The following is a 20311-nucleotide window of genomic DNA, read 5'->3' as shown; positions in this document are numbered from 1 at the left end:
AGACTCTTATCTCCAATAAACCACCAGAAAACCATCAGTGGCACTGTGGCTCAAGTGGTAGAGTACTAACCTTGAGCTGAAGAGCTCAGGGATAGTGTCCAGGCCCAGAGTTTAAGCCCCACAACTGGAGAAGAAGAAAAAAAAAAGCCAGAAGTGGAGCTGTGGCTCAAGTGCTAGCCGTGAGCACAAAAAAGCTCAAGGATAGCACCTAGGCCCTGCATTCAAGCCCCAGGACTGGCACGCACAGGCGCACATACACATACATACCCCCGTCCCCACACACACACACACAAAAGGTAGAAAAACAGGTCTTAGTAGCCTTTAGCTAAGCAACACCACCATAATATAACATTGAAACAATTGATTTCTCTGGTCCTCAGTCTGGGGACTATGAAGTTCTAAAGTCACACAGCAATTTACTAAGGACATTCAAGGCTCAGAATGGAAATACATTTTCCTCTCAGTACCAAATCTATTTCATACTTACATTAAATATATACATTGAAATAATTGAAGCCAGGCACCAGTGGCTCACATCTATAAATTTAGGTACTCAGAAGGCTAAGATAAGAGGATCACAGAAGTCAGGCCAGACAGAAAAATCTGTGAGATTCTTTCAACTAAATAACAAAACAGTGGACTGAAGTCATGTCTTAAGAGGTAGAGTATCACCTTCGTGCAGGTAATGGAGAACTCAAGGGCCCTGAGTTCAAGCCATGGTACACACATACACACACACACACACACACACACACATATACACAGAGAGAGAACTGGTAGTAGGTTTAAGAGTTAGATTTCAAGCCGGGCGCCGGTGGCTCACGCTTATAATCCTAGCTACTCAGGAGGCTGAGATCTAAGAATCGAGGTTCAAAGCCAGCCCGGGCAGGAAAGACCGTGAGACTCCTATCTCCAATAAACCACTAGAAAACCGGAAGTGGCGCTGTAGCTCAAGTGGTAGAGCACTCGCCTTGAGCTGAAGAGCTGAGGGACAGTGCCCAGGCCCAGAGTTCAAGCCCCATGACCGACAAAAAAAAAAAAAGAGTTAGATTTCAAAATATATACTTAGTTTTAGATAAAAACATGGGATGTCAACCATTTTATACTTAAGAGTAGACAGAACTGAGCACATTTCATAAACAGACACAGGATAGTGCCAGCATTACTCTTGAGTCTTTATTACCACAGATAAATTATATTTCTGTTAAAGCTTTATCAATTTGTTATGCCAGATATAAGAAAAAAGTCTAATATTAACAAATGTCTATAAAATATGAATCTTTACTCCTCTAAAATACTACAGAAGTCCATAAAAATGTAAAAATTTACCTTATGCTCTTGAGTATTCATCCACGATTTTAAACAAAAATCAGGTGAATCTGATTAAGAAAACAAAAACAAAAACTGAAAAGACAAATTATTTTATCAAATAATACCAAAAAAACAACAAATTAATTATATCTTGAAATATAAGTACTTTCAAATGACAGTATAGAATTTTACCTTTGGTCAGTTAAAATTCTTTAAATGTTAGGATGGGAAAATCATAAAAGTACATATATACCATAAAACTTAGATATGAATCCACTCAAGACTTTAAAATTAACTTCTGGCCGGGCACCAGTGGCTCATGCCTGTAATACTAGCTACTCAGGGGGCTGAGATCTGAGGACCATGGTTCAAAGGCAGTTCAGGCAGGAAAGTCTGTGAGTCTCCAATAAAACCACGAGAAAACTGGAAGTGGCGCTGTGGCTCAAGTGGTAGAGTGTTAGCCTTGAGCTGAAGAGCTAAGGGACAGCACCAAGATCCAGAGTTCAAGCCTCACAACTGACAAAAAAGAAAACAAAAAACTTCTGCTTTGGGCTGGGAAGGTGGCTCAATGGTAGAGTGCTTGCCTTGCAAGCATGAGGCCCTCGGTTGAATTCCACAGCACCACATGAGAAAAAAAAAAGCCAGAAGTGGTGTTGTGGCTCAAGTGGTAGAGTGCAGTGACAATGCCCAAGCCCAGAGTTCAGGCCCCACAACTTTGTATGGGATATAGGGAAGAAACAAGAGAAATGACAGACAAAGCCAAGCTTTAGATGACTAGCCTCAATTTTCTATTTTTGTGGTCAGCTGTGGGGCTTGTGCTCAGGGCCTGGCTGCTGTCTCTGAGCTCATGCTCAAAGCTAGCACTCTACCACTTTGATGAGCCATAGTTCCACTTTGAGTTTTCTGGTGGATAATTGGAGATATAAGTCTCAAGGATTCATGCCTGGGCTAGCTTTGAACCATGATCCTCAGATCTCAGCCTCCTGAATAACTAAGATTACAGGTATGAGCCACCAGAGCCCGGCTTTCGCCTCACTTTTTCAATAAGTGCACACAAAGGGCATTCAATAAATATACTATAATACAATGTAACTGCTCCCAGACCCATACCAAAAGGGACTACCATACAAGATGATAAGAAAATAATGAGACTCATCTGCTCCATTACCAGAACTATTGGCATATAAGAAAATGTTCATTTTTAGAGATGCATACAAAAATATGCAGAAACAAAATGTTTGTAATGTAAAATGAAAAAAAAAAAGTATAAATAAATAAGGAGAAGGCTGAGAATGTGTGTGAGTGCTACAGTGCTGGCCTAACATTTCTGAGGTTAAGTCTGACCCCAGTTTGATGCTGTAGCTATCTGACAGCATTATTTCCAATGGAAAGGAAACTGTAGCTTAAACCAGTTAAGACAAGAAAGCTTTTCCTATGAAAGTACTATAAATATGATAACTGTGCATATCAAACCTAAGCATTATCAGTTTACCACAGGACAGCATAAGGTAAATGCCAGTCCAAAAATAGTCAAATGAAAAACAGTAAAATATACACACATGTGCCAGTGGCTCAGGCATACAGTCGTAACTATGATGGAGGCTGAAATCTGAGGATCATGGTTCAAAGCCAGCCCAGGCAGGAAAGTCTGTGAGACTTATCTCCAATTAACCACCAAAAAAGCCAGAAATGAAACTGTGGCTCAAGTAGTAGAGTACTAGCCTAAAGCAAAAAATTTCAGGGACAACTCCCAGACAGAGTTCAAGCCCAGTGACTAGCACAAAATGGGAAGAAGAAAGGAAAGGGGAAGGGGGAAAGTGGAGAGAAGAAAGGGAAAAGGGGGGAAAAAGAAAGGGGAAAGGGAGAGGGAAAGGAAAGAAGAGAATTTTAGTACCTGGTACTTGTTCAAGGGGTGAAACACTATGCAAAAGATCCTGTCTCTGCAAGGATGCTGTACTTTTAGCCTGCTCCTCTTCTGCTCTTGGTGTATCACTTTGAAAAGTAGACTGTTTTGTGAAAACTTCTGACAAATGTGGACTTTCTTTACAGATCTTTTTCCTAAAGATGGAAATCTTTATTAGTGAATCAGAATAAGTTACCTATTATAAATTCCTATCAGTCAATAACATACTTCATCTTTCTAAAAGAAAATTAGACACACACAGTGAAAAAAAAAATATTTCTAGGTGTAGCCCAACAATGCAACCAGTAATACTGTTGGTTATTCTTGGGACTGAATCAACATGCTAGGTCCAGATCACTTTCTAGATATCCCCTCCCCGGCAAAAAAAAAAAAAAAGTACAACTTCATCCACCAGCTATCACAAGCCTCACTTCTGTTTCCCTTTGCAGCAAAACTCAACAAGCTGCCCACTGTCTCTACTAGCAGAGCACTGGGAATATAGGGACTTGAGCACCCTATATTCCTAGCTACTCAGGAGGTTGAGATCCAGGGGATTGACATTCAAACCCAGACCAGGCAGAAAAATCTACAAGACTTGGTCTCCAAAATAACCAGCAAAAGGCCTATACTCCTGGCTACTCAGGGAACTAAGATCTGAGGATATAGTGTAAAGCCAGCCCAGGCAAGAAAGTCTGTAAGACTCTTATCTTCAATTAAAACATAAAAAAAAGTAGAGCTGTGTTTCAAGTGGTATAACACTAATCTTGAATACAAAAGCTCAGGGACAGTGCTCAGGCCCTGAGCTCAAGCCCCAGAAATGGGGTTAAGGGAGAAGCCAGGCTAGAGATGTGTCTTAAATGGTAGAGTGCAAGCCATCAACCTGCAAGCTGAATGAAAACAGGCTCTATTACTGGCACAAAAAAAAAAAAGAGTAAACTCCCAAAGACCCTCCACATTCATAATTTCACCAGTATCACCATCTGCATGGGACTAATTCAAAGATGCCTTCACATGTCTATTTTAGTTCCAGGACTTCTCTTTACTGGTAGTCTAAACCCCATAAAACTACACATCCCCTACTTCACTCTTCCACAAACAAAAAACCTTCCCACTGTGCTTCTGGATCTTTAAGGTCTGCGATTCTTGAGCCTTTTCTCTAAATGGTCTTTTGGCTTTCCTTCCTTATTGAAAGCTTGACTATCCTCAAAGATAACTACTCCCAATTTCTATTTCTTTCATAGCCTTGCTAGTACCCTCTGGAGCCTCACAACTTTGAATCACGCACTAACCTTCACATCACCAGCCTCTAGTACAACTTTATAATCCTCCCACACTAAGTCTCCAATTCACTGTACCACCACACACTACTGTGCCTCACTCTTTTGGTGTCCATTCTTCCTTCACCTAAATCCTCACTGCCTTCATCAAACTTCACACCTGCTTAAATCCAACTGTCTACTTATTCCTCTCAGGCTAGAGAAAACATCACAGTGACACTATATTATCTCACACTAAATTCATGCCCTGTTGGGTCTGTGACACTACCTGGCAATGTTACTACTTTCCTTGTCCATTTACATCCCCAGATACCTATGAGATTTTACTATTCAAACTCCTCCTCCACCCTCACACTGACTTGATGGCCATGGCTTCTACTTTGGAGCTTATTTTTTTAACCTGAAGCACTGAAGAGTAACTATCACAGATAGATTCTACTACTAGGCATACCACAGCCCACAGTCCCTCCGATGCTAAGGAGCTGTCCATAGTCTTATCCATCTAAAAGCTTCTCCATCCACTGGACTCTGGAGCCCACTGTTATGTATGTAGACTCTTTTCCAGCCATTCTTTCCTCATTCTACATGATCATCTCTACTGCTATGTAAACATGCAGTAACATTACTTGCGGCAAAAAAAAAAAAGTACAACTTCATCCACCAGCCTCACTTGTTTCCCTTTGCAGCAAAACTCAACAAGCTGCCCACTGTCTCTACTATTAGCTCCCTACTCTCTTTCAAACTGACTCTCAGTGGTCTATTATATCTCTACCTGCTTCCAATTAAACTACATGTAAGGGTTAGTTATCTATCTTAACCCTAATGGAGGTACAGGGGATTGAACTCAAGGCCGTGTACTTACTAGGTAAGTACATACCCTAAGCCACTCTGCCAGTCCCTATTCCATTAGTTTTTGGGGTTTTGGGGGGTATGAGGGGAAAGCGGGGTGGAGGGGAGGCTGGGTGAGTATGTGCCAGTCCTGGGACTTGAACTCTGCACAGCCTGAATACAGTCACTGAGCTTCTCTGATCAAGGCTAGCACTCTACCACTTGAGCCACAGCTCCACTTCCTGCTTTTTGGCGGTTGTTTGGAAATAATAGTCACATGGACTTTCCTGCCTAGGCTGGCTTTAAATGGTGATCCTCAGTTTTCAACCTCCTGAGTAGCTAGGACTAAAAGCTTGAGTCACCAGCAGCCCATCTTCCATTAGTTATTTTTTAAATGGGATCTTGTTTCATGCCTAAGCTAGCCCAAACTGCAGCATAGCTAAAATGACAGGCATCTATCTGAATACAGGCAAGCCTTTCTCATAGTGGAGAAAGTTTTGAGAACTTTTTTTTCAGACTGACCTCCTAAAAGTAGCCAGGCTTAAGTCACTAATTCTACCCAGCTTTTTTTTTTTTTTTTTTTTGGGGGGGGGGGGGGGGGTCTGGTCCTGAGGCCTGAACTCTGGGCCTGGGCCCTATCCCTCAGCTCTTCAGCTCAAGGCTAGTGCTCTACCACTTGAGCCACAGCACCACTTCCAGCTTTTTTCTTTTTGCTTATGTGGTGCTAAGGAATCGAACCCAGGGCCTCATGTATGCAAGGCAAGCACTCTACCACTGAGCCACCTTCCAGCCCCCCCAGCTTTTTTTTTTTTTTTTTTTTTGAGACAGGGCTTCCTATGTGGCCCAGGGTGACCTTGTTTCAGTCTTTTTTTTTTTCCTCTTATAGAGCTAAAGACTGAACTTTTATTATTTTTTTTTTTGGTAAAAAGTTACATGTAATAAGCCCATGAATAAGGCTTACTTGTATATATTTTGGATTTGGAGAGAAGGTTTTTTGTTATTTTCTTGGGGGGATACTGGTTGGAACACAAAGGCCCTATCACATAAGCCATTCACACACAAACAAACACACACACACACACACACACACACTTTTTGCTTTAGTTATCTTTCAAATAAGGTCTCACATTTTTTTGCACAGGCCAGCCTGAACTGAAATTTCTCACATAGCTAGGATGACAGACATCTACCACCAATATGCTCAGCTTTATTAGTTGAGATGAATGTCTGAATAATTTTTAGACCAACCTGGCCTCAAACTGTGACTCTTCAAATATTTACCACTTAAGCAGCTAGTATTACAGACGTGAACCCGTATGCCTGGCCACTGTTTATGATATTTCTGGGACAGCTCCCTAGATACTTTTCTTCGTAACCTCTAACACTAATTTTTAGTCTATTCCTCCTATCCCCAAATTCTCAATGTTGAAGTGGCTGAAGATAATTCCTGGGGCTCTTTATTTCTCTTTCTCCCTCACTCCTTGACTCCCCAGCCTTCTAGCTGGTCTTCCACACTCTATTCTCCACCAAACAATAAAAAGGCCAGCATGGGGCTGGGAAGATGGCTCAGTGGTAGAGCGCTTGCCTTGCATGCATAAGGCCCTGGGTTCAATTCTTCAGCACCACATAAAGCAAAAAGAAAAAAAGCCGGAAGTGGCACTGTGGCTCAAGTGGTAGAGCGCTAGCCTTGAGCTTAAGAGCTGATGGGCAATGCCCTGGCCCAGAGTTCAGACTCCACGACCGGACCAAAAAAAAAAAAAAATGCCAGCATGAGCCTTTTTAAATATAATGTGGGGCTGGGAAGATAGCTCAGTGGTAGAGCGCTTGCCTTGCATGCATGAGGCCCTGAGTTCGATTCCTCAGCACCACATAAGCAAAAAGAAAAAGCCGGAAGTGGCTCTGTGGCTCAAGTGGTAGAGTGCTAGCCTTGAGCTGAAGAGCTGAGGGACAGCGCCCAGGCCCTGAGTTCAGGCCCCACGACCGGACCCAAAAAATAAATAAATAAAATAAAATCTAAATATAATCTGGACACAACCCTTAGAGGGTTTCCCATTTTACCTGGAGTCAGAATCAAGGTCCAGGTCACCTCCCCCAAGCATCCTAGCTGCTGTATGAGCACAATGAATATGTTCCCATAATAGTACCTTTCTGCCGACAGCTATGGCCTCTGCTGAAACCCTCTTGAACCATAGGGCCCACAAAGCTAACTCCTTCTGTCAAGTCTTAAGTCATACCTGACTTCCTTATTGACCATTACCTTCAGCCTTCCTAAAACCATTTTTACTATGATTTTTCTAGTAGTAGGTTATCCCTTCTAATATACAGTAAAAACAGCATTTTAATTATTTTGTTTAACATTTGTTTTTGTTCACTGGTATTTCTAAAGTACCTAGAAATATATGGTGTGTAGCAGCCTGTCAAAAATGCACAGAGAAAAAATGTGATGGTTAATCTTGACTACTGGACTGAAAGATACCTAAGAGATTACTAAAACATACTTTTAGATATGTTATGATGATATTTCCAGAGAGGACTCTCACATGGACAGCAACTGAATAAGGAATACTTGTCCTGAATGTAGGTGACACCTTCCAATAGCTGTGAGTCAGATGGAACAAAAGCAGGAGAAAGCCAGCTCATGAAAGCTCAAATCCACCTAAGTAGGTGCATCTACTGCTGCTGCCATTGCCCATGGACATCAAACTCCAATTTCTTCAGACTTTCAATATGAAATCACACCACTGACTCTCCAAAGAGGTTCCAGGCTTCAACAGACTGGGGCTGCATCAATGCTTCCCCTTATTCTGAGGCTTCTATCTCCAAAACTGAATAGCTTCTGCTGGCTCTCCAGCATACAATGGCCATTGTTGGATTATCCAGACTCAGATTATATAAATCAATCTAATAAACTACTTTTATAATTATTTATATGTATATATAGATAATACATGTGGCTATGTATCCTATCAGTTCTGTTCCTCTAGAGAATCCAAAGATAGTTATTAAATATATGAGCAGTTATGCTTAATATATAGAAAGCATTTATATATAAAGGCTATCAAAAGACAAATCACAACAAAAATATAAGTACTGAATAACTTATTCAACCTTTTCAACACTCAAATATAAATTTAAACACAAAAACCTAAAGATGATAATATCATCACCAAGAAATAACTATCAGCTGGGGACATAGGCTCAAGTAGTAAAGTGCTTGCCTGCCTAGCAAGCACAAGGCCTTGAGTTCAAACCCCAATAGTACCAAAACAAAAAGAAACAAAAACTAATTACCAGTTAATTTTGGTTTTCCAGACTTTTATAATATACATATATACATATATGTATATATACATACACATACAATTATACGTATATATATGCATATATACATATATGCAGATACATACATATTATGTATATATACATATCCATATATGTATACGTATACATGTGTGTGTGTGTGTGTGTATATATATATATATATATATATATACACACACACATACATACTGGTAAGTTACTTTTAGTTCTAAAATTAAAATTAAAAGTAGATTCTTCATCTAGGTGCTAGTGGCTCACACCTATAATCCTAGCTACTCAGGAGACTGAGATCACAGTTCAAAGCCAGCCTGGGCAGGAAAGTCTATGAGGCTCTTAATCTGCAATTAACTGCCAAAAAAGAGCTGGAAATGGACCTGTGGCTCAAGTAGTAGAGCACTATCCTTGAGCACAACAGCTTAGGGCTAGCACCCAAGCTTTGAGTTCAAGCCCTAGGACTGGCGCGTGCGCACGCGCGCGCGCGCGCACACACACACACACACACACACACACACACACACACACACAAAAGAACCTTCAAATGTTGTATAGGATTCAAAGAAATAATCACTGTTATATATATCTAGTAGGCATGTAAATTGATACAAGTTTTCTACAAAGTTAATATATTTACTTGTAACGTTCTTTAATGTCAAACACTTTACACTCAGCAATCTAAAACCTAGGAATTTATTTTGGAAAACATCTCACAGATGTGTAAATTGTTTGCATAAACGTGTATGTAAAAAGAAGTCATTTAGGAGCTGGGAAGGTGGCTCAGTGGTACAGCGCTTGCCTTGCATGCATGAGGCTCTGGGTTTGATTCCTCAGCACCACATAAGCAGAAAAAAAAAAAGGCCGGAAGTGGCACTGTGGCTCAAGTGGTAGAGTGCTAGCCTTGAGCTGAAGCGCTGAGGGACAGTACCCAGGCCCAGAGTTTAGGCCCCATGACTGGACCCAAAAAAGAAAAAAAAAAAGAAGTCATTTATATTTATAACAGCAAAACTGATCTTTTTTTTTTTTTTTGTCAGTCAGGAGGCTTGAACATGGAGCCTAGGTGCTGTTCCTGAGCCTTTTTGTTCAAGTTAGTGCTCTACCACTTTGAGCCACAGCTCCACTTTCAGTAGTCACTTGGAATTAAGTTTCACAGAGACTTTTTTGCTTCAAACCACTACCCTCAGATCTCAGCCACCTGAGTAGCTAGGATTACAGGTATAAGCCACTGCACGCAGCTACAGTAATCTTAACTACAACACAGTTGATTATATTAACATTACAGCCATTAACATTATGACCAATTTATATCAATTATAACTGAAAGGACACCGAATTAATTTTTAAAATTAAAATAGTATATAGAGTTTAATCCTCCTTTGTAAAAAAATTAAATATAGATAGTGGTGCTGTGTTTCAAGTGGTAGAATGCTAGCCTTGAGCACAAAGAGGCTCAGGGACAGTGCCTAGGCCCTGTATTCAAGCCCCAGGACTGGCAAAAAAAAAAAAAATACACTTCAACCAAAACTCTTATGGTTCACTTTTTCTTTTTTTTTTTTTGGTCAGTTGTGGGGCCTGAACTCTGGGCCTGTCCCTCAGCTCTTCAGCTCATGGCTAGTGCTCTACCAATTGAGCCACAGTGCCACTTCTGGCTTTTTTTTTCTGCTTATGTGGTGCTGAGGAATCGAACCCAGGGCCTCATGCATGCAAGGCAAGCACTCTACCACTGAGCCACCTTCCCAGCCCTGATGGTTCATTCTTGTAATCCTATCTACTCAGGAGGCTGAGATCTGAGGATCACGTTTCAAAGTCAGCCCAGGCAGGCAAGTCCAGGAGACTACTTAGAAAAAGCTGGAAGTAGTACCGTGGCTTAAGTGGTAGAGCACTAGCCTTGAGCTAAAAAAGCTCAGGGAGAGGCCCAAGCCTTGAGTTCAACCCCTAGTTAGTGGGGGAGGGAGGATAATGTATAAAAATATAAAACATCTGAAAGAATGTAATCAGTGGCTATTCTGTAGTTAATTGTAAGCTTTTATTATCTTTAAAATATTTTATTTTTTCAATGAACGTACATTACTTTTAGAGTCAGAAATAAGGTTTTAAAATGTTATTAAAATATATAAACAAATCTCTTAAAGATGCTTTTTAAAGACTGAAAGTAAGTAAAAGTGAACACTTACTCATCTTCCTGGAAGCTAAGCTTTAACCTTTCTCTTGGTTCAGTATCACTTTGGCAACTGGGAGATGACGCAGATGGAACAGAAAACCTCCCTTCTATGAAGTATGATGCCTGAACATCAGGAAACCTGAACAAAATTGTTAAGAACAAAATTATGTACATTTAAAAACCACACCAAAGTAAAAACAACCATCAGGGAATAAAAACAAACAGAAACCCCAGTGTTCAAAATAATCATCTTCTTTGCAAAGTACCAGAAACCTACGCATCAGCACTAGGGCGTTTATCTACACCAACAACAAAGCCACAGAAATCCTAAAACTAGGAGAATTTTTAGAGAGTTGGTCCAACATCTTCATTCCAAAGTAAAGATAACATTTCTCACATAAAGTCAGATTCAGAGGAGATGGTCAGATAAGTACAAGCAAAACTGTATACATTATCCAAACCCTAAACAAAATGATAGATGAACTACACACATCACATTTGGAGTGATACAAATAAAACACATATTTAACCAAACATCTATTTGATTACATAGTGGGAATAAGAAAAGTTAAACACAGAAGCTGGCTTACTTAGGCCGGGCACCAGTGGCTCACACCTGTAATCTTAGCTACTCAGGAGGCTGAGATATGAGGATCGTGATTCAAAGCCAGCCCAGAAAGGAAAGGCTATGAAACTCTTATCTCCAATTAACCACCAGAAAACTGAAGTGGCGTTGTGGCTCAAGCGATAGAGTACTAGCTTTGAGCTGAAGAGCTGAGGGACAAGCAGTCAGGCCCAGCATTGTAGCCCCATGACCAACGAAAGGAAAAAGCTGGCTTAGCTCCTAAGAAAAAGAAACTTGATCTAAGGAACTAAAAGTTATTAGAATATAAATCCTGAAGTATAGAAGAGAATGAAGAAAAGCAGCCATAGAAGTCCGGTAAAACATGAACCTGGCTCAAATGAAGTTAAAAAGGAAATGCTGCTACAGCTCTAAACATGTCCAATGTGACCCCAAACCATATCTTGAGCTTAAATGTTCAGATACAGTTAATCTATCTCCTGTGTAGTTAGAAACATAATTTATAGATATCTTTTCAGAATCTGTGCTGTTATATTTGGAAACAAGTAATAAGAAAGCAGATAAATACAGTGAGCTAAGAGAAGAAATATGATAATTACACAGAAAAAAGCAGGTAGGAAGAAAGAAACCCAAGTTCCAGACCTGGCTCTACAATGTATCAGCATGTTATAGGTTTTACAGACCTAAAAATAAAAAATAAAACAAAGTTCATGTCTTACCTATTATCAGCAATGGATCTATTCCTAGCAAGCGTGGAAACAGCAACAGGCAAGCCAAGATTTGAAGAAAGAGTGACATTTTCTAAAATCTCACTGTTACCAAGTAATGAATTGGTAAAAAAGCTTGGAAATGACTCTTCTGCTATACCTTGAAAATCTTCCATCTCACTGCAACAATAAAAATTTTTCTATGAGTCAGGATCACTATAAAACTTCTTTAAATGATTGAGTATAAGTTTCATAAATCTTGGAAAAACAATCATTTTAGATGATGATAATTTTTCCAATATCATTGAGGGAATATTATTGGCAAATATTCTGAGGTAAAGTCTGAGAATACCTTGCTATCTTATAGTTGAGAACATAAACATCAAACATTAAATTTACATTCTTATAATTCACACAGTATAAAATACAACAGTTCAATTTACTTAAGTTTTAGTGTGCTAAAGAATACCACGGGCTGGGAATGTGGATTAGTGGTAGAGTGCTTGCCTAGTATGCATGAAGCCCTGGATTCAATTCCTCAGTACAATCTAAAAACACAAAAAGCCAGAGTGGCACTGTGGCTCAAGTGGTAGAGTGCTAGCCTTGAGCAAAAACAGCTCAGGGACAGTGCCCAGGCCCTGAGTTCAAGACCCAAGATTGGCAAAAAAAAAAAAAAAAAGAGCCGGGCGCTGGTGGCTCATGCCTGTAATCAGCTACGCAGGAGGCTGAGATCTGAGGATCGCGGTTCAAAGCCAGCCCAGGCAGGAGAGACCATGAGACTCCTATCTCCAATAAACCACCAGAAAACCGGAAGTGGCGCTGTAGCTCAAGTGGTAGAGTGCTCGCCTTGAGCTGAAGAGCTGAGGGACAGCGCCCAGGCCCAGAGTTCAAAGCCCCACGGCCAACCAAAAAAAAAAAAAAAAAAGGATACCAGTTACTGTACAAACTTACCTAGTAAAGAAAGCAAAGACAGCTAAACATAATGTCATATACTGATAATAATAGTGTGTATTTAGGAGTTTGGCAGTTTTTTCATTTTTAACATGGAATATAACAAAATTTAGCCCCTAATTTGAGAATATTGTTTTGGTTCTGCTCATTTGTGGATGAGGAGAGGGGGTGGTGTTAAAGAGATTAAATCCAGGGCCTCTACCATGCTAAATACATGCTCTGCCACTGAACAACATACACCAATAGCGAGAGATTTTTGTTAAAGATAAATACACAGTTTCATAAGCAAGCACATCCAAACAAAGGTTTTCAGTAAAATCAAGTATAGCTGGCACATAGATGTGGAAGAAATGGTAGAAGTACACAAAATAGCTCAGTCTGGGAAACTGTAGCACAAAATCTAAGCCTTAACAAGAAGCTACAAGCTCACTTAACCCTGATCATATACTCAGATCTTATTCAATCTCAATAATCTTTCAAAGTGACTATTAAGCACTATGTAGAATTCAATAAAACTAATGAGGAAGAGGACAAAAAAAATTAATCAGAAAAAAAATCTTAAAATTAGGATATGTGCAGTATATATACCACACAACGATAGGCCTGTCTTCTATTTCTTCTTCTTACCACCCTCTCTAGGTGACTGCTCTTAGTTTCAAAGCTTCAAATATTACATTGAAATTTACACCTCCAGCTTAGGCCTCTCCTCTGCATCCCAGGCATTTCCAATTAGATACCTAACTGGCACATAAATCTCAAATGTTGATTCTACCTCAAAACTTACTCTGACTCTTGAGTCCTCTTCACCACAGAAAACAGCCATTCTAATCTTAGTTATGTCAAAAATCATCATCTAAGTGATGGCAATTAACCTCCATTAACCTCCACTTACCTCCATACACTAAGCAAATTCCAATCACCTTGAATCCTGCCATCTTTCATGACCTCCACTGCCACTACCACCACTTCCTGCCTGGACATCTAGTGTCTTAATCCATCCTTACTACTTTCTTCCCTGATCTGTTCCTCATGTACTGGAGTTACCATTCCTGGCTAAGATCTTCATCAACTGGTATTCTATCACATCCAAAATAAAAGGCCATCCTGATAGCCAGCAGGGGTTACAGCATCTCTGACTTTATTTCATAGTACTCACCTCCCTGCTTACTCTACCCCAACCTCCCAGTTACTACTCTGTCTGATATTCTCTTCCTCCATCTGTTCCACATACCTTAGTTACCAGGAATTCTAACCCAGATTCTACATGATACAATTTATTCTAGAAGTTTCCAGCTCAAATGCCTTCAGGCACAATACTATAAGAAAACAGGGCTGTAGGGCCACTAGGAAGTTATAGACCCCTGAAAACAAAGCAACCAAGTATAATGGCACATACATGTAATCCCAGCATTTAGGAGGCTGAAATAGTAGAGCAGGACCATGAGTTCTACATGACCCTAGGCTACATACTAAGTTCAAAGCAAAAACACTGTTGTCAAACAAAGGATAACTGGTATGGGGGGTCCCTGAGGACAAAACCTGTCTAAAACACTCTGAAACATGCTATATCTGTCTATACTACTACCACCCCTTCTAATGAGAAACCTCTCACCAGTCTCCATCCTTCTATTCCTGTTGCCCTACAGTAATTCTCTATATAGCAATCAAAAGGACCACAAATAAGAACCAAGTACCATGATCCCACTGAAAACACTTACTCTCCCAGCTCATCGTTCATGTCCCTCAGGCTCATTCACCACATACAGGAATTTCCTTTCCTATAACCTTCCCAAGCCTATGCCTACCTCAGGGCCTGGAATATTCTCCACATCGTGAATAGTTATCTTCCTCCTATCTTTCAAATCAACTAAAATTTCAGTTTATAACAGAAGGTAATCCTTATTGTCAAGCATGGCCTCACTATTTATTTTTTACTTGCCTTATTCCATTGAAATAATTATCCTCTAAGAGCAGGGACCTTACCTATCTATCCATTACTATTCCCCAATGCCTAGAACAACATTCAGCATATAGCAGGTACTCAACAATATTCTGAAATGAAAGGGGGATGAACAACTTCATCTTTGATTCTAACCCTTATATATTTAGGTCAGATTCTTGAAGAAATGTCTATCCTGGTCATCTTATCTTTCTAGTATCTGATATGGAGCTGAGTGAGTTGGAAAAAAGAGTTGAAAGAAATAATCTATAATCCCTAGTAAGCTTGGTATATTTAATGTCTATTAACTAGTATTCAAAGTACTTTTCAAAGTTCTTTTTCAAAGTACTATTCCAAGTACAAGTCTAGCTTTAGAACATTCTTTCCTCTGTATTAATGCCACCTCTCTCATCTTCATCGTCAATCCATACCTCTCTCTAGCCATTGTTGGTTTGTTGACAATACCTTAAATCCTCAATGCCTCTAAGGTAGTATTGTCATCAAATATAAAACCAAACTTGTTACATTTCGTCCATTCACTCTCCTGTTACACTTTAGTGTTGACCCAATCATCCCAATTCATTGGCTCTATAAGCTGGACACCTATAATCATCCTGATCACTCTGTTCTCAGTTAACAGTTCTAGTGCTTCTAACTTTGAATATGTCTGGAGCTGAAACCCAATGCTATCTTCCTAATGCCTGCAGTCTATCACATTTTAATGTGAACTACTGCATAAATCTCCCAATTTGCCTGCCAAAATCTAGCCTCAAAAATGAATAAATTATTCATTTATAGAGAAACCACATTAAAATACTAAACTCTTTAATCATCAAATCCCAAGAAAATGTAGATATAAAATATTACCCTATAAAATATTACCCTATACATCCACAACTCTTTTCAAGCACAAACCATAAATGACACTCTACTTGGCAGTGAAAATAAATAAAACGGCCCCTAAGAGAACTGATCATCTGATATCTCTATCATGGGATCCATAGTACTAAGTACTTCACCAGAGCTTTGCTTCAACATTATGTTAAAAAATTTAAAAAATTCCTACCATACCTAACATAATGCACCTTCTTCCCTCATTTCCAAAGTCACCATTCATGAAAAACTATACTCCTTAAAAATGCTAGAAGGGAAAAACTCCCCAGTTTCTATCTGGATTACATTACCCAATTTTCCTCCACCATATAAAGATATATATTGTTCACTTTTCTTTTGCTATATCTGAACCAAATTCCCATCTTTGTAATTTTTTTGCTGTTCCTTTAAAGTAGTAGATTCAATTATTTTAAGCATATCTCTCATTTCATCGATAAAACAATGCTTTTAAGTTGCTATGGAATCCAAAACCTAGACAAACCTGCCAAAATCATCATTTACTCTTGCTATTTTAAAATATGCATAAAAATTAGGCTAACATTAACATAATATTACTTTTCAAAACTTACTGTAAAATTTGCCCAGAAAACTGAACTTTTTGAGAAAAAGTTGATTCAGAAGCAGTAAAAATATCAGTAGGATGACTTTAGGATGGAAAATGCCAATGAAAGTATTGTCATATAAGCAGCTGTCTTCCAGATGACTGTGTCCAAAGGGACCTCATGTTTCAGTACACAAAACCTAAAATCAAGAGCACAGCAGTTACTCATTCATTTATATACATATAAACCACATTAAAAATATATACTGCACTGTCATGTTCTGCTTCAAAAGGAAATTCTAGTCCTCACCCTCAACTCCCCCCCCCCCCAAAAAAAAAGGAATAAACGCGAACGTGGACTGCCAGAAATCAAATGTTAAGTTAGTGCAACTCTGTGACAGGACTCCTCGGGGTTAAATGAACAAAAACGTTACTCCCTGGGTCAGTTTAAGACAAAAAGAAGCCAAAACCGCCCCGTACCACAACCCTAAAGCAAATGCCCTAAAGCGCTTTGCAAGAAACTACACAGCAAAAGGCAAAGGGCATTTGTCCCTCAGGAGTCAGAAGTCAAAATGGGAGAGAGGGAGCAAGGTTGCGTCCCCAAAAGCCCACAGTCTGGAGTACAGCCTAGAACGCCTAGGCGCAGGAGTGACCTCCCTCGGGCAGCCCGCATCCCGGAGACACCGTTGGGGGCCGCGCCCGGGCCCGGGCCCCGCCGCCCACCTCCGCGCTCCGAGCCTGCGACCCCCGCCAGACCCAACCGTCACTAGCCAGCGGGGTCTTGTGGCCGCCACGCGGACCGAGACTGTAAGTGGCCAGCCTCCCGCCCAGGTGCACGCCGAAGGACCCGCGCCCCGTCTCACCCAGCCCACCACAGCCGGAACACAGAACTGAGCAAAACCCTTCATGGGAGGAACAGGCGGAGATGGCGGGGGCCAGCCACTAAAGCAAGTGCGCATGCGCACAGCACCCGAGCCCGCGACAACCAGAGCCAGCCGTACCGCGCGCCCCCAGAGTTTACGTCTGTTCGCGGCACGAGGGAAGGGGCGGGGACTCAGAGTCAGCCTTGGATTGGGCAATGGGAAACGACAGCGCCGGGTAGGAGTCTGTGATTGGCTTGGACGGCGTGTCCCTGGATTTGAAGCTGCCTGCGATCAGCTACCGGTCTTCAGCTTGGAACCGAGCCGAAGGCTCCTCTTTGGAGTTGTTGGCCAACTTGAGAATTACGTCTGCTTTATTCAGTTTGAGCACCTAGGAAACGTTCCTGGTGAGCGAATCGCCGACACATTTCGCCTTACAGAGGTAGATGCAGACTTTACCTTCCACAGTTAACTAGCCGTAAAAACGTCGTTTCCCTTCAGTCAACCGGTCCCTCCTTGGAATCTGGATAGTTTGTCACACCTGTTGCCTCTCTGGAGTAATAGAGGAGTTGGTCCCAGTCGGAAATTAAAGTTACCATCCCGCGACCCCACTCCCGCTCCCCTTTACTGGGCTTACTAGGCCTTCTTGTTCAAGGCTAGCATATACACTTGGGCCACGCCTTCGGCCCAGCATTTAGCTGGTTAAAAAATTAGATATGGCAGTTCATGGAATTTTCTCACCAGGATGGCTTTGAACGACGATCCTCCAGCCTCCTGTGTAGCTATGAATAGTGTGGGCCACTGGCACCTAGCTTCACCATCTTTTTTGAAGCCCCAAGTCCCATCACCACCTGCTCACCACCCTTTACTGACACTATTAAGATAACGCACTTCCTTGTTGAAAAGGAACTATTCAACTTGTGGGTGAGGACGAGAGGGAAAAACTGGAAGAAAGACAGGGAAGGAGTGACATAGTCCAAAAAGAAATATACTCTCTACCTTACTTATCTAACTGTAACTCCTCTGTACATCACCTTTATGATAATAAAAAAAAAAACTAACGCTCTTACCTTTCATTCAAAATTTCAAGTAACCATTCAGTCCTCTATCTTACATTTGCTAATATATAACCTCCGAAGGAAAAGATATCCTGCTTTTCCAAGGCTCATTCAACATTTTCTGAATGTCTTTTTTAAGGCTTTCATTGCAGTTTTAAGGAGTAAAAAGGGAAAACACAAAGTTGAATTTAAGTTACTGTTCCTGAGATTATCGTGGTGAAGGACGTGTATATCTGATCTCTTCCCAAAATACCATATAGCTGCCATTCCTGGTTTACCTCTCCACTAGACCTTATACCCACAACCTTCCTTAAAAATGCTATTCCTAGGCAGTGACTCTGGGAGCCTCGTGGACGCATGGCCGATACTCGCAGTAGGGTGGCAGTGCAGGCAGGGGTGGTGGTAACAGCGCCCAGCGCGCCCCGCGCCATCACAAGCCCTGCGCTGGTGCAGCCTCCTTGGCTCCCATCATGGCTGACCAGCTAACCGAAGAACAGATTGTGAATTCAAGGAAACTTTCTCCTATTCGATAAACATGGTGATCACAACATCACAACAAAGGAACTTGGGACTGTCATGAGGTCACTGGATCAAAACCCAACAGAAGCTGAATTGCAGGGTATGATCAACGAAGTGGATGCTGATGTTACGTAATGGCACCATTGACTTCCCAGAGTTTTTGACTATGATGGCCAGAAAAATGAAAGACACAGATAGCGAAGAAGAAATCTGTGAGGCATTCCGAGTCTTTGACAAGGATGGGAATGGTTACATCAGCGCAGCAGAACTACACCATGTCATGACAAACTTAGGAGAAAAACTAAGAAATGAAGAAGTAGATGAGATGATCAGAGAAGCAGATATTGATGGAAATGAACAAGTGAACTATTAATAATTCGTAGATGATGACTGTAAAATGAAGACTTTCTTTCAACTCTTTCCCCCCTAGAAGAATCATTGATCTTTTACTTACCTCTCGCAAAAAAAAAGTTCAGTTATTCAGTTTCTATATAGCAAAACTGAATGTCAAAAGTACCTTCACATAAAATCTGCATGTAGGGGCTGGGAAGGTGGCCCAGTGGTAGAGCGCTTGCCTTGCATGCATGAGGCTCTGGGTTCGATTCCTCAGCACCACATAAACAAAAAGAAAAAAGCCGGAAGTGACACTGGCTTAAGTGGTAGAGCGCTAGCCTTGAGCTGAAGAGCTGAGGGACAGCACCCAGGCCCAGAGTTCAAGCCCCACGACCGGACCCCCCCCAAAAAAAAAAAATCTGCATGTATTGGTTGGTCCTGTCCCCTAAAGATGAAGCTCCATAGGAGTTTTACAATATACTTCTTTCACCTTAATGGAAAAAAAAAATGGTGTTCCTGCTGCAGTGCTGATGGCTCATACTTATAATTCTAGCTACTCAGAAGGCCGAGATCTAAAGATCACAGTTCAAAGCCAGACCAGTCAGGGCTGAGACTCTTATCTCCAAAAAGCTAGAAGTGGAGCTATGGCTCAAGTGGTAGAGTGCTAGCCTTGAGCAAGAAAGTTCAGGGGCAGTGCCCAGGCCCTGACCTGAATTCAAGACCCAGGGCTGGTGTGTACATGTGTGTGTTTGATGCATCTCAGCTTTCTGAGTAGGTAGGATTACAGGTGTAAGCCATCAATACTCAGCTAAATGTAATGTTTAATTATCTTTTTTTTTTTGTCAGTCATGGGGCTTGAACTCTGGGCCTAGGCACTGTCCCCCAGCTCTTCAGCTCAAGGCTGAGCCACAGTGCCACTTCCGGCTTTTTCTGTTTATGTGGTGCTGATGAATCGAACCCAGGGCCTCATGCATGCAAGGCAAGCACTCTACCACTGAGCCATCTTCCCAGCCCCTAATTTTTATTTCTTTGAGACTTTTTGTTTTTGTGACATGGTAAGAGATAAGTAATTCTTATTATACCTAACATATATTCTATTTTGTAAGGCAAAGGATTCACATTTTTAAAAAT

The 20311-nt window shown here is 41.0% G+C and overlaps 1 protein-coding gene and 1 pseudogene across 2 annotated transcripts in view; one reads left to right on the top strand and one right to left on the bottom strand.

Moving 5' to 3' along the window:
• Cep192 (centrosomal protein 192) overlaps positions 1-17349 on the bottom strand; it is a 116518-nt gene extending 99169 nt beyond the window's left edge. For both annotated transcript variants that reach the window (XM_042683664.1, XM_042683665.1), the window contains exons 1-6: positions 17274-17349; positions 16439-16610; positions 12098-12265; positions 10809-10934; positions 3206-3369; positions 1330-1379 (exon numbers count right to left, since the gene is read on the bottom strand). In XM_042683664.1, coding sequence (XP_042539598.1) covers positions 1330-1379; positions 3206-3369; positions 10809-10934; positions 12098-12261 — 504 coding nt within the window. In that variant the 5' untranslated portion in view covers positions 12262-12265; positions 16439-16610; positions 17274-17349. The remainder of the gene's footprint in view (positions 1-1329; positions 1380-3205; positions 3370-10808; positions 10935-12097; positions 12266-16438; positions 16611-17273) is intronic.
• Positions 17350-18798: 1449 nt separating this feature from the next.
• LOC122110965 lies at positions 18799-19235 on the top strand (annotated as a pseudogene).
• Positions 19236-20311: the final 1076 nt, after the last annotated feature.

Source organism: Dipodomys spectabilis, unplaced genomic scaffold (genome assembly GCF_019054845.1).
Source record: "Dipodomys spectabilis isolate Male_0828 unplaced genomic scaffold, ASM1905484v1 ptg000083l, whole genome shotgun sequence".
Lineage (NCBI taxonomy): Eukaryota > Metazoa > Chordata > Mammalia > Rodentia > Heteromyidae > Dipodomys > Dipodomys spectabilis.
The sequence above is the reverse complement of the archived record's forward strand: the minus strand, read 5'-3'. Positions and strand labels throughout refer to the sequence as shown.